Here is a 15826-nt window from a genome sequence, read left to right as displayed (position 1 = left end):
AACTTGTACTTGTATCTTATGGGCTGCACCAGGCTTTGTCCCATCTATTGCACCAGTTCTTTGTTCGGGACTGCTATTATTATTTAAATACCTCCGTCTGTGAAACTAACTCCTGTGAAAGAATTAACTTAATTTTTTTTAAAATAGGACTTCCCTATCTGATGAGATCCTTATTTGCCCTGCCTTCAGCTCAGAGCAAATGAGATACAAAGAATCTCTGAGCTATTTTAAGCTTTATTGCGTGGCCTTTGCTACCCTCAATCTGGCAGACCTCCCTTTTTCTGTATTAATCAGGTCTGTCTGCCGCTCTCCCTCTAACCAGTTGTACAACTGATCAGGCTTCCAGGAGCCTTTGTGGGCATAGTGGGGGGGAGGGGTTGGGAAAATCTGGCATGTTTATGGATGATTGCCCTAGAGAGCTATGTAGCTGTTGCTGAACTGACATGAGTGCTTTTGTCCAGGGAGGTGGGTTTGTTGGAAAGTCTGCCCTGGTTAGAAGTTGAGAGCAATCTGTTCAAGCCAAATGTCTGTATCAGTCAGCTGAGGGGGAATGTAAAGAGCTTTGCTGGAAAGTGTGTCTGCTCTCCAGTTGCTTCCTTTAGCCTCCACTTCACATTTTGGGACAGGAAAAACACCCTGCTTGCCTCTTCCAGTGGGTAAATAGCAATGATCAAAGAGAGCGCTCTCCTAAATCCTGACTGAGCTGCCTGATTATGTTTGCTCTGAGAGCAGACCAGGAATGACAAAAGAATTACTGATAAAATTAAGAGAAACATGAGCTATGGAGCTGAAATAAATAGTCAAGACTCCAACAAGAACGAGGAGTGTAAAATGTCAGCGCTACAGAAACTGGAGAATCTTGCAGGGCGGATCTTTTACTGGGGGCCATGGAGTGATGCAGGAGCACCAAACTCTGGAGAGGCTGTCTTTGAATCAGAGCACACTGCTGCCTGGAATAAGCAAAGTGAGTTGATAAACTGAGCATGTTTTCCAAGGGAGTGGGAATTAATGCAGAGTTTCCAACAGCTCTGCTCCTCAAATGAAGCTTTAGAGACGTTGCTGCTCTTTAATAATGACATGTGAAGTACCAGTATTAATTACTGCCTGAGTGTGGAGCAGAACATTAAAACAGGCCTCTGCTCTCTCCCAGTCTAGCCCATAAATATGGATACCACTACTCTGGGGGCCATTCTGGCTTAAAATATGAGCCACCTCATTCTCTATATCAAATTACCCAGTTTTTAAAGGTAGGCGGGCTACTTAATGACACCAGAGCTTACTGTTATGCGGCATTTTATTCTAAAACCCACAGAATTTGCTCAAATTTGGCCATCCTGTTAGTAGAACCTAGCTGTTATTGATTCAATATTCTAAGCGTAATCTGCATGGAATATGAAAATAAGATTCAGACAAATATATAAATAACTTGCCAGGTGGCAAATGGAAGACAGGCCTCAAATATGTGTTTCCAAGTAGAAGTGATAAGCCACTTGTGCATTGCTATGACAAGAAAACAAAGATGGAACACTGTTTCATATACTGTTTTCTAACCTAAATTTTCTCTGTCATAGTAAAAATGCCTTGGAGAATGGGCAGATGGGTGAGGAAGTACATTTGCTTTTCATTTTTCTACTTCCAGTTGCTCCCAGTTAACAATAGCAATTCTGTAATGGCCTCTGGCTTGTGTTAATATGTTTCTGAGAATAATGCATGCTTCTGGTTGTTTTCCATTCATTGGCAGACAAACCATTTTTAAGTAGCAAAAAGTAGCAAATTCTTTTTACCCTTCAATATCTCAAGCACTAATTCCTACCTCGATAACTAATCTTTGGTCTCTTCTTACCTGCCTTGTAAGCACTTTATTGTGTTTCAACCTGAGTATTTTTGATATAGTAATTTCAGTTCACAGCAGATGGAGCACCATGCAGATATAGTCTTGATGGTGTTTTTATTATTTTCTTTGTCATCTGGAACTGAAGTTACAATTTTTATTCTTAATTTTGTTTGAAATTGTACTTCATTTATCTCATTGGCTCAGTCTTGATTCCTAGAGTAGTCTTTCTCAAATGATGGGATAGTAGTAGGTACTAGGCCTTCCATTGCCGATGCTTTATTCATTGACTCCTTTAAGTAGGAAGGAGTGAATGCAAACTTTGATGCTCAAACATGTTTAAACAAAATTGTCACAATAAGGTTTTTTTATTGCCAGATTTCTTGATCCTTTAATCTTTTGGCAATGGTACCTACTCTTTGCTGCATTTGAGCCTGTTGTACATGAAAAACAGGTTCAGAAAGGGAGGAGGTAATGTTAGGCAAAAGATCCAGGAATAAGATTTTACTGACTCTAGGGATATGAATAAAAAAATGTGACTTCTAAGTGTGCCTTCTGAGATAATTTTTATCTTCTTTGCTCACTTATATGGCTAAGGTTTGACAGATTGTTATGTAACTTCATTGATGTTTAACAATTAGGCAGTTTAGAAGTATGATACATTTTTTTTCTTCTTGGTTCTTAAATTTATTGTAAGTTCCCTCAACTGAGTCTATTTTCTTGAGAAAAATGTGATATTATGTCTGATTAGTTCTCATAAGCCTTGTGAAAATATTATGTTGGTTTTTCATATATATATATTCATATATCATATATCATATATCCAATTCTTGAATTTTTTTCTTTATTTGTTGGCCCATCTTGCATTCTATAAATCTAGCTTCAAATGTATTTATTATTTGATTAATTTGTATGGCTGTCCATCTCTAATTCACTTCTGGATGGGTAACAACAGTTAAAACACCATAAAGCATATATCAATTAAATCAATATATCCATAATTGACAGTCTAGCCCTAGTTGGAAAACAAAACAGCCAGCAACTCAATGTAACTATTGCAGGATGTGCCATATATTTGACATAATCATATCTTTAAGATCTTACAAAAATCCAGCAGGGTTGGGGCCAATCCAATCTTCTGGTAGGTTGATGCTCCAAAGCTGGGTATCATGACAGAAAAAAATGTCTTCCTGGGCCCCACCGGATGAAATTGCCTAATATAGTGGCCCCCAACCTTTTGGGCACCAGGGACCAGTTCCGCAGAAAGAGGTTTTTCCGCAGACTGGAGGGAGTGTGGTTTTGTGTGCTGCCTACGTCCCATGGATGGGACTTCACTTGTTCGCATAACCTGGTTTCTGGCATGCCACGGCCCAGCGCTGGTCCATAGACGGGGAATTGGGGACTCCTGGTCTAATAGATGAGAAGCAGAGCATGCCTTTCCTGCTAGATGTAATGAGGGGGGGTAGATATAATTGGGGGAGAAAATCCCTCAAATAACATTGTCTTTTGACCTAAGACAGTTAAAGGCTAGACACCAATACACAGTTTGTCATCCACTTAATAGTCAGTTACTATGGAAAAGAGAATAAGATTGTACAGGTAGCCCTTGCTGACAGCACTTGGAACTAAGAACTATGTTGCTAAGCGACAAAGTCATGAGGCATGACATGACATAATGGTGCTGACCTTATAGTGACAGTTCTGGCCATTCGGTTGCCATTGTTAGGTGAATACCACATGGTCAAAGCATCCTGTGGGCACATGATTGCCATTTGCAACCTCCCGCCAGCTTCCCCATTGACTTTGCCTACTGGAAGCTGGCACTGAATGTTATAAATAGCAATCATGTGACCATAGGAGAAAGTGCTGGCCACAACTATAAGAAAGTATTGTAAGTATTCCCTTGTTTGGCACTGTCATTGAGCGAGTGGATGTTAAATGAGAACTACTGTATATTCCACAATCTTTTAAGATTATATGTAGGACAGATTTAAGCATCTCTTCTATAGGGTCAGGAGGACATATATTTAAAGAGTAATTGAATTTCTAATGCCAAGTATAAATGATTTCCTCTGTTGCTCATTGCAATCTAGCATTAGCTGGGCCATTTGTTTCTCCACGTCATCTTAAGTCTCACCAGAGCCTCTTTATGTTAGTTATACAGTGCAGATGTCCAGGTTGATATTATTAAGGGTTTTTAAGATAGTCTTTTGTCTTTTCCCTCAAAACAGAAGTTGCACATATATATTTAAAATTATGAAAAAGTTGCACAAAGCAACTAATACTAATAACGTTTTATGAAAAGTTATCCATGGTGAAGTATGACCTGTCTCCTCCTCAACTTAATATAATTTATGTTCCAATGTTTAAGCTAGTGTTGTTTTCCAATCTTGGCAACTTCTGTTGTTTGGATGGGAATTCTGAGAGTTGAAGTTCATGATTGCCAGCATTAGGAGACATGGGTATATTCAGATCTTTTCTAAGTCCTCGCTTTCCTAGAACCTTTTCCCATTGAGCTATAGGTTTGATTAGTCCCTCTGTGACTGATTGAATGACGTCTATCTTTGCCTTTGCAAAGGCTTATTGTACGTCATTGTTTTGGTGCAGTATGGATTTTCAATACTCTCAAAATATATTTTTTATTATGAACGAAGGCAAATAGGCATATCCCAGGATAATGTTGCAAGATCCAATCTGGTTCGGTCACTAAGACCAGAGGTTTAGTCTTCTGAGCTTTGGAACTCATGTTGGAGCCCACTCTCAGGGAACTTCTCTCTAATAGAGTATGTGCTTGGTGCCTGATTGTGTGTGGCTTTTTAGTTGTTGGTTGGGATGTTGATGGGTGGCTATTAAGTAATCGGCTATTTCTTTCTGCTTCCAAGCCCTCGCCTCCTAAGTATTTGATAATCTGGTAGTAAATCAGCACTCCTGTTGACTGGTGAGGGGCCGTTTCCCAGGCTTCAATCACTTCCCTGGCTGTTTTTGTACCTGCTTGTCCAACAATTGAATGTATGTCCTTGTTCATTGCAATGTAAATCTACCAATGAATTCGCGTCTCCTCATCTGACCACTTGCTTGTGTTTTTGCAATCTGGTGGTTAGCTTCCTCCCCATCTTTCCTACATAGTCACAGGTCAATCCATGCAGGGAATCCAGCAGATTATATTGGAAGTATCTCCCACCTCCAGCAATCTTTACAACTTATAGTTTTCCCTCATATGGTAGCCTCTGGGCAGTATGTGATGCCCACTTGCAGATCTCAGAAGCTGTGTTCTATACTGCTTCCGAAATGTTTTTGATGTACTTTCATACTTATTATTCCCATTTTGTATTCTGCATATGAACTTAAACTAACTAGCAATGAAATGAAAATGACAAGTGTATAAAATTGCAATATAAAAAGATATGAAAATAAGTAAAAAAAATCAGGATAAAACAGATAAAATAGGTTGAGCAATAAAGAGACAAATTTTGATAAAGTCTAGTCTAAATAAAAATGTATTTGCTTGGAAATGGGAGAACAAAGAGAGAGCTAGAAAAATATCTGACTGAGAAAACATGTAGCCATTGTAAAGATTCCCCTCCCCCACCTTCTCTTCAGCCATTTTATAATTTTGCAGGTCTCTTCAGAAGATAAAGAGGGGGGATCCCATGTAATTCTCAAGCTAATACACTAATATAGAGACAAATTCTTTGTGTGTCTAATCACACTTGATCAATAAACTATTCTATTCTATTGGAGATTTGCTAAGTGACGAAAAATGTGAGCAGGTACTTTTTGTATTATTTAAACCTGCATGCATGGAAGTTAAAGTATGATTCCTTGTTTTAAGGAATTAAGAGGTAACTTTCAAACAAGCAAAATCATAGATATCACTCAGACTTTTAAAATCATTTGCCAATTCTAGAATTAAATCATCTAATGTTTATTTTAAAAGACTTTAAATTCATTTTACATCTATAATACCATCTGTTGCTTAATAAAATCAACGTGACCACTTTAGTATAACTTCATGAAATATTTTGTAAACAGCCAGACAAACTCCATATCATTTCGTGTATTTGAAATTTCCCCAACCTGGGTGCTCATCAGATATGTCATATTCAGTCTGGTATAGTCCACCAGCCTGAATAGCTGTGCTGACTAGAATGTATGGGAATTGTAATCAACATACTAAAGGACATCTGGTTGAAGAACTGATTTTATTAGATTGTTGCTGCCTTATTTAGAAGAAAGAATCCCACTGGCTTCCTCACTTTATTTCAAGCTGCTGTCTTGTTGAAGATCAATAATGTAGTTTCCCTCGGTCATCCAGCCAGTCAATTTTGTCCTGCATACTCTCGTTGTGCTTTGGTTGAGGTAAGCATATTATGTCAATGATAATAGGCCTGAGCCTCCCATTGCAAGGAAATGTGGTAGGAATATATATTACATTTTCCTGGTTTAGTTTTTTTTAAAAAATTGCAGACCTTTGGGGGGGAAATATATTCCATTCATTTGTATACTTCTCTTTCCTGGTGTAAGTTCACTTTATTATTTTAGTAATTGGATTTACTAATTGAATTTATTTTAAACCATTTCAAAAATTTTCTTTGGGGACTCCTTATTCCACCTGTTCACCCAACAGAACTACCAACCTCTAGTGAAAATCAGCATGAGATCAAAATCAGACCCTAAAAGCTTCTTCCTTCCTTTTGTGATAATGATAATATGCCTCATGATGCCGGGAGCAGAAATACATCTTGCTTTTGCATTTGAAAGTTGTATTACACTGCTTATCTTTTCTGTGCAAGAACTGTAGTGCCCTGATAACCTAGGTAAAAGACTTCCGGTTGCAACTGAATAAAAAATATTTTGGGGTGAGTAAAGGGTAGTAGTATATGAGCACCTTGTCTTATTCTAAAAATAAATATTCCATTGGAGATTTATTTTTTTCCAAAATTTAGTTTTTCCATGTTTTTGAAATAAGATAAAAAAAAAATCCTTGAAAGAAAAATTGGAAAAAAATCTAGGGTTTCTTTATTCTATATGTTATTGTTCAGTATGTATATTGAAATGTTTCAACTAAGAAAACTTTTGATTTTCATTCTTAACTTTTTAATGAGGAACTAGCTCAATTTCTTTCCCTCCATTTCTGCCACATCTTTTCCAATCATCTTATACTTATGTTCATAATACTGAATAATGAAGATACTTAATTTCTAATCAAGTAGCTCTATATTCAAGGCTCTTTTGTAGCTAGAGGTAAGCTAAGTAGGGGTCACAGCATTTAACAGTATTTAATCAACTTGAGATATTTGAAAGGATGAGCAGAATTGGATTTGGTTAATACTTTAATTAGTCTTCGGAAAAAAACCCATTTAAAATGATGGTGAACCTTTTCCATCTGGTACAAGAAACAACTGACAAGTTCATTTAATCACCAAGAGTTGAGCTTAGCTTAAGGAAGTTCTATCATTAAAACTGCATAAAGTGATATTTTACTCACTTAGTGATTTTCAGTCGAATCAGTTTCTGATTCCAGTTGAGACATTGGTGTTAGGGACACGGACACTAATTCTGTTCTTAAATTTATTAGGGTCACAATGTCCTATGCCTTTGAGAAAATTGCCCTATCCTTCATTTTTTATGAAACTGATGTATCATGGTTGAGGGTTTTGAAGGTAGTAATTCACTGTTAGAAATTGAGGGTACAGTAGTTTCATAGACAGCAAGAATATTTGAAATTAAACTAACAGATTCTAGTTTGAAGAATTCCAAGCTTTTCTGCCTTTCCTGGTCTTAACGTATTAATTTGTTTATTTATGCACAGTAACATTGGTGGTTTGAGGACCACACAATATTGCAATCATAATATCGATGGGGCTAGGTGAATTTTCTGCCTTTTCCATTTTTTCTGATTTTTTAAAAATAAAATATATATGTTAAGCCTATTGGAGGTTTAATTCATTTGCTACTTCACTGGTTCTGAAAGAAAATTATGCTATAATTATTCAGTTGCAAAAAAAGCAGTTAGGACTGCATGTAAGCCAGATGTTACCCATCTTATTCATTTAACTTGAAGCAATAATAAAAATATTAATTTTAATTGTATGCCTAACAAATACATTGCTTTAAGTTTTATTTAGGTTTTACTTTCTGTGTTCTAGTCTGTTCACAGGGTCATAAAATTAAGCTTTAGAGTGGCTGTTGGGCTTCTATGAATTATTTTATTGTGATAAACTTGGCATACTGGTTTAGGTGATCCTTTTTGACACAGTTCGTTAGTTCCAATGTAAACTATGATTATATAAATCAAAAAGTGACCTTTAAAAAGAGGCAGGCAGGGAAATTATATGGTCTATAGCTAGGTCTACAGTTTTCGAGCAATAATTTGTCTGAAGAGGATGTGATATTTTAACTTCTTTCCAAAGGTAGACTCAATGTTCTTTCTCAGCAGTAGTGACAAGAACTGTCTGTTGGTCATATAATGAAATTCTGGGGTTCTTAGAGTTTTATTTCGGCATCTAGTCTTCTGCTCTTGGGCTGAATCTGCTGGGGAAAACTGGTCTGGGCAAATTGGCAGTTGTATGCAATCTTCTCTACTTGTAGATGAACTTTCAAACATACTGACAAAATTATGTCACTATGGTACATATTCAAGTATTAATTATTCCTGGCAAATTTTCAATGTTTTTTTTTAATACAATAAATCTGAAATTGTTACATCTATGTTACGTGGATTGCTTCGCTATATGTATTTTCCTCTCTTTATACGGCCTTTGTGCTTGGAAACAAACTGGAAATGACTTTTGACAGACTTTTTCACAAACAAAACAGCTTTAGAGAACTTGTCATTGGCTATGGAACCAGCTGAAAGTTTATAAATACTGAATTTAATTAGCCCCTTAATATATTAGATTTGCACCTAGCATGGAAAATTGTAACAAGAAAGGCTGTTGCTGATTCATGAGTTGAATTCTTTCAAAATAATGTTAAACTTTTATTTATTTGTTTGTTCATTTATTCATTTGAGATACACCTTCCTTTCGGCTGAGATAAGCTCTTGATCAGCAGAGAAAATAAGGGAACAATAGAAACATTTAAAAATAGTACTGTAAATTAAATTAATATTTTAAAGGCTAGGAAAGACATTACAGGTTTTCTAAATGCTCAAAGTCTGGATGCAGCTTCTGTAGAAATATGTTCCATAGTTTTCACTGACTGCTGAAGATCATGGAGCACTCTCAGTCCACTGATTTTTTTTTCCCCAGGGAGCATGCATAAACGTGGCTTAACTCTCTGGCCCTGCGTCTATTTTCCTAACTACCTCTTTTAATTTAAATCTTATTCAGATTTTGAGATGTCTATCTAGTCTGTTACTGAATTTCAGAACACATCTTTGAAATCAAATGACAAAGAGCAGTAGAACTAAGTATCATGGTTATTCTGAGGATACCCTCAAGAGAATATCTTTCTGAATAGTTTCATATAAATACGAGACACTATGGATCAGTAAGTAGCCTTGTGTTGAGCAGTAGCCTCCCAGTATTATCCGCTGAACAAAGTTTAGCAGAAATTATTGAAATAACGGTAAAACAATATCCAAAAGTATTACTTGGTAATTCAGAAGAATACTATGATGGGTGGTATTGAAAGCCATTGTAAGGGACAAAGAAGATATTTAAGCAATGTGGTCAAAGCTTTTGGAGTCGCAGAATGTTTGAAAATTAGAGTTTCAAGAGAAACTTTTCAAGCTTTTTGTTAGGAAACTTTCTGGGTTCATCTTCTGGGTTAATTTTGTATTCTGTAGATTAGCTAGAATTACAGCAGCATCTCTGACAAAAAGTGGGAAGCCTTTTGAACCTATCTGTTAGGAACTGGAGTATTTTAGCCATTTTCTGCAGAGTCTTACACTAATCTAAAACTGACCAGAGAGTGATAGTCAATTTTCCAATCACCAGCTCCATGTGAGCAAAATTACAAATCCAGCATGTGCTTTTTTCTGCATCTATAAAGCCCCACACTGGCTTCTTTACTTGTGGCTGCTTATGTTTACACTGAAAACAGTATTTAACAGAAAATGCATAAAAGAATCATTTTGTTCTGAGCTTGAAACAAAACAGCTCCACTCAGAATTTTCCAACAGAATAATTTTGAGCAGGTTGTATTCATACGAATGTCAGACCTGCCCCAAAACAATCATTTAGGAAAGCAGACTCTCAACTCCAACTGATTGCAGTGAAAAGGACTTTTACTAAATATGTTGGTTGCGGGAAGGTAAGGTGGAAACTCAGGGTCCTGCTCACCAATACAGAGAGTCAAACCCAATGTTCCCCATCCTTCCCCCCAATGTCCGGTCCTTTGCCACCCAATCCGGAATCTCCATGATGTGGGAAACTCTGGGTTGTTTAGGTTGCTGGAATTTCACGCCCAAGGCAAGCGGCCTTGAAGATGCCCACCATAACTGGTGCAAGCTGCTCTGGTCTTCTTCACATGTCAGCTCCCGTTCCCCATTTCCCATCATTAGATACACAGATGTAGATTGCCCCAAATGCCTCTTCCCTCCTTTCACCTTTGATGGCAGGACACCAGCAAGGCACTAGGCCAATGATGGCGCTCCTGACAATTATCGGTAGAATATTCTACCATAAGAAAAATGGACACTTGAAATGAGTCATTGCTCCCTGGGGCCACAAAAATTGATGGGTGGCAATCTGAATACTATATGCAAAAAACCTGGTCAAGGGGTGACATATTTTTTTTTTAAAAAAATAAAATTTCATATTGCAAATAATGTAAGATATATAAGTAAATGTATTGTTTGCATCCTGCCGTTACAAACAACTACAAAACTATGGTAAGAAGCAACAGCAATGTTTTTACTGCCGCTCTCAACACATACATAAATGTGAAGTGAAAAAAAATAACTTGCTTCAGTCTTTGACTCAAAGGTTTTTTGCAATTGACAATCTGTTTACAAAACCAAGCAAGCCAGCATAGTTTTTGCATTTGGCCACTTGAAAGCCCCATAGCATTACAATGCCATCTGTAATGGTATGTACAATATATCTGAAAGAATTGCAGATTGTGGAAACGTAAAAGAGAATACTGGCAAGGACAGAAAATTGGGCAACTCCTAAGAGAGAAAAAAGAAGCAGTAAGACAACACTGCCGCTACTGTGAAAGGAGTAATAAGATGGTTTGAGTAAATCTGGGTAGAAGAAAACTGTTTTAACATTTCGTGATTGTATTTTGAGCTCAAATATAAAGTCCTGGAGAAATTATAGAAGTTCATCACTGCTGGATTACTTTTTAATACCACTGTCACCGCTATCAAATGTATCACTAGAGCTGATAAAAAATACAGTCTGAGAAGTAATATGATAATAATAACTCCTATTCATAATTGAATGTGGAAAAGGTTACTGCATAGTGTGATTTCTGCCCATTTATTTGAAGTTTCAAACAGGCTGGGTAGTCATCTATGAGGTATAGTGTAGTGCAGGGGTAGTGAATCTTGCAGTGTGCAAGGGGTTGGACTTGGTGACTTCTTAAGTCCTTTCCAACTATATGATTCTCAAATTCTACAGAAATGTTAATTTGTTTGATTGAGAGGAATTTGAAATGGAGACTAGATAATAACAATTCCTTCCACCTGCAACTGTTCCTTGGTAAGTACTAGAAATGGAATTTACTGAAACAAAGATAAATTGCAAGATGAATGAAATAGATAACTTGTCATTTTGATCAAAGAATATAAAGACAACTGTAGACAACTGCATAAGCACTGAAGTAAAATTAAGGGGATTTCTGCAATGTTCAGTAGGAAATAGGAATTTAATTCAGATTATAAGAGAAATAAATAGCATTATAGGAATCAGATCATAATGTTCTTGTGCTCTGGATAAATTCAGTCATTCAGTCAAATTAGATGAGCCAGAGTGAATTATGGAAATTGTAGTGTGTCAGGGTAATCTGGCTGGCCTTCATTCTATTCGGGAAACTAGGAATGATCACTAGTTAATAGATTCTTCCCATTGTCACTGTAAAATGTATAGTGTCCAGCCATTTAACATCTCTTACCATTGGGTATAAAATAATCTTATAAACAAATATTAGGAACACACAACCTTAGGGCAGAAATGATTTATCTGTTGGAAATTCTCCTTAATGGAGCATAAATACAGCTCTTATTTGTTCTGAACAAATGCATTCCTCAAAAAATTAAGGAGACAACTAGAGTATGCTATTTTTAAATCAGAATCTGACTAATAGCAAGGAAATGTTTGAGACTAAAAACTATACCAAGTTAAGAGAAAGTAATTATGAACTGTTAACGTCATGAACCATGATGCTAAAGTAGGAAGAAGGGCAGCTAAACAATAGAGAATGTTTTTTTGTTAACAAATTATAAAAACCAGAGAATCAAATTTTAGTGGGTGGAAAAAATGTTGAGAGAAGAAAACATGACAAAAATAAAACCTGACAGGACAGAAAATAGAATATTTAAAGCAAAACTGAAAGAAAATCAAACTAATTTGATTTTGGTTCCCAAACAGGAATGCATACAGAGGCATTTGTGTTGTTTGTATTAAAAAAAAAAAAAACCTAGTGACTGTCAGACCCTTGGAACAAAGAATTTCCACCATGAAAACAGACAGCTACACAGAACATCTGTATTCAGTTGGCATAAGGAAAGATTACTTGGCCAGCAAGAAACCTATATAATGCAAATCTAGGACATTTTGCTGCCTGAAGTAGAGTCCAAATGTATCTTCTTCCCCTCTATAATTATGAACTAACGCACTTCAACACCACCTTTCAAATGGCGGCCAACAGATGGTTTCTCCCTGATGTGTCATAGGGCTGGCCCTAACAGTTTTACAGGTAGTCCTCGTTTAAAGACCGTAATTGGTACTGGAATTGACATTACTAATGCAGTTATTAAGCAAGATGGCAGATCCGGCAAATTACTGTGATGACGTCACATGGTTACCACTTGCAGCCCCCTGCCAGATGATTGTTGGAAGCTGGCAAAGAAGTTGTTAAATAGCAACTGCCACAAGGTCATAATCATGAATGAGAGTGAGTACTTGGATAACAATCACCTGACTGGGAATGCTATTATGATTGGAACTCCAAAAGACCAATTGTAAGCACCACGTGTTCAGTGCCATTGCTGAATGAGTGGTCTTTAAGCAAAGGCCATCTGTACTTTAGAATTGTGATGAGATGTATACAAGACTTAAATAATATAGAACAGTGGGGGGAATTATATATGCGCCCATAGTTGTAAGAGGTCAGGACTGATCTTGAACGTTGGCATTCATATATGTCCTCTTTCTTTCAATAAATACAAGTAGTCCTTGTCTTATGACCACAATTGGGACTGGAATTTCCATCAAGAGTCACTAGGGTTGTAAGTCAAATCAGATCCGATTTTATATTGGTTATTAAGCAAATCATGGTAGTTGCAATTCCAGCCTTCCCAATGGGTATTTTTTTTACCAGAAATTGGCAAAAAAGGACCTGTATCAAGTTCACGTGACAGCAAAAATGTTGCAGCTTGTTATAAATGTGAACCAGATGCCAAGTGCCAAACTTGTGACCACATGACCATGAGGGTCCATGCGATGGTCATAAGTGCAAGTATAGGCCATAAATCACTTTTGTCAAGGCTCTTGTAACTTTAAACTATTATCACACAACTGGTCGTAAGTCAAGGATTACCTATATACTACAGTACTATGCTTTGATCAGCATAGATTGTCTGACAATTTTGTACCACATTTGCTGGGGGGAGATAGACAAAGCATACAACTAATACAACTATATTGGAAAGCTGGTATTATCATCTATAAGTGGGTAGGTGGAAGGCCCCCCTAAAGATATTGACATCCAACAAAAAATAGCAGCTGATGCTGGGCCTGGGTGTTGATATTGGTATCAGAAGACCACAAAGGTGCTTACTGTCTGTGAAGGGATAATGAACTGAAATGATGAAAACTGCCCTTGCTCAGCTTTGGTTGCTGAAGTACCAAGGAAAGAATTAACAATCAAATAATTGATAGTTGTATCGATTAGTAACTTCCTTTCTTTTCCCTCTTCCTTAGAACTCGTAACCAACATTTCATCCCTTTTACCTCGCTTCAGATACACCTATTTGCTAATTGCTGCTTAAATATTTTAATACTATGCGTTCAGTATTTGCAGTTATTGTTCATTTCTATTTGCATTGTTTTAAGTATTTTTAACTCTTTCTTCAAAAACTATTTTATATTCTAAACAATAAAGGTATTCTAAATGTCTTGGCTTGCCTTGCTGTGTAATTTGTTGTATATGTGAGAACTATTCTTACTTAAATTTGGAAAGACTCCTGTGAATATATGCAATCATTTCTGCATATTTTCCAAATTTAACTTCCCAATCTTATATTGTCGACAATCTTTCTTTTTCAGTATTCTGCCAGATTGATTCTTGCTGCTGTCAGCATATACCTTAATAAATGCTGGTACTTCTTGCTTATATTCTCTGGCATTCTACCTAATAAAAATATTTGTGGTTTTAATTCTCATTTTATTTTCAGAATTTTCTAGATGCTTTGGTATCTTTCTTTCTAGTACTTTTGAGTCTTATTGTGGCCTTGTCAACATTTATTGTTGTGTGAGTTATCTACCATAAATGCCAGCATATAAGACGACTTCCGCGAGCGCTGAAATCGTCGCCAAAGACGGGGGTCGTCTTATACGCCGAGTCTTATACGCCGGAAATACTGGTAGTTTCCGGCGTATAAGACAACGTTCTAGGAATGCGGCCCAGCTATAAAGACGGGGGTCGTCTTATACGCCGGGTCGCCTAATATGCCGGCATATACGGTATCTTGATCACTGATGGAGTTTGCGCATATGTCTTCTGAGCTTGGTCCCTGATAGTGCCATGCCTTCTTCCTATATGCTTCTGATAAAAAAATTATTGGTTGCCATTCTAGCAGAGACTGCTCAGCTAATATTCTAAATATTGTTTATCTGTTTTCAAAATAAGAGATTGGTTGCTGTTTGCGCATCCTCTGGTTATCTGAACTACCAGGTAAAACAATCAAGACCTACTAATTATAGTTCATCGTTTATTTTCAGAAATGAGTCCAATTTTAACTTTAGGAAAGACTAAAATATTTCATGAAACTGAATAAATTTGGACTTCTCAAATCGTAGCTTAATACAGAATTTCCTGGTTGGTGTAAGTTCATGCTTTTGTATTATTGCAAAATAATGTAGTACGGGTAGTCCTTGCTTAGTAGCTGTTCACGGTTACAACAGTAATGAAAAAGTAACTTTGCAATCAATCCTTGCATTTATGATCTTCACAAGTCTGCAAAGCAAAGGAAAGCTGAAGGTAAGGTAACTACCACTTCACTTAATACCCAAGTTGCTGGTCTCAATTGTAGTTGCTAAACAAGGACTACCTGTAGGACGTACTGAAGCTAGGTAAAGCTTTTCTCATTTCCATAACTTAGCTGCATTTGCATTATACTTCCACTACATGATATGGTCTGAGTATTGTTTTACCAACTTGGACACTGAATGCTGTGATCATGCAAGCACTGAAGCCTGTAGTAAATTGGCAATTGTGTCTGTCAAGGTATATCTGTCATGCCTTGTTATCTTGTTGGCCTTTGTTGAAGAAGATTTAATCAAGTTGCTGTACCTATTCCTTTGCATTTTCATATGGATTAGAAATTGGTCCTATAGTCATATTATCTTAAATCTATGCTATTCTTTTTATTTTCCCAAAATGGGGTTTAACATTAGCTGTCTTTGATAGTGTTACTTCTATGGAGGATTCTTCTATTTTCATTTTTAATTTTCAGGGGCTTTTTATCTAAGCAATGGCCGGTTATAATTCACTTGATATATAAAAACAAAAACCTTAGTGACAGTATTCAAAAATCAAAGAGATAAATAAGGGGAAAAAAAGACTTAAGGAGTTTTTATCGACCAGGTTTCTTGCTATTTT

General features: G+C 36.6%; 1 protein-coding gene across 1 annotated transcript in view; it reads left to right on the top strand.

The window, feature by feature from the left end:
• The first annotated feature begins 459 nt into the window (after positions 1 to 459).
• The window catches only part of LOC120309375 (cAMP-dependent protein kinase catalytic subunit alpha-like), a 58994-nt gene continuing 43627 nt past the window's right edge, over positions 460 to 15826 (top strand). The window contains exon 1 of the mRNA XM_039346537.1: positions 460 to 964. Coding sequence (XP_039202471.1) covers positions 775 to 964 — 190 coding nt within the window. The 5' untranslated portion in view covers positions 460 to 774. The remainder of the gene's footprint in view (positions 965 to 15826) is intronic.

Source organism: Crotalus tigris, unplaced genomic scaffold (assembly GCF_016545835.1).
Source record: "Crotalus tigris isolate CLP2741 ecotype Arizona unplaced genomic scaffold, ASM1654583v1 scf7180000018005.443694, whole genome shotgun sequence".
NCBI classification, from domain to species: domain Eukaryota; kingdom Metazoa; phylum Chordata; class Lepidosauria; order Squamata; family Viperidae; genus Crotalus; species Crotalus tigris.
This window is presented reverse-complemented; position numbering and strand designations above follow the sequence as displayed.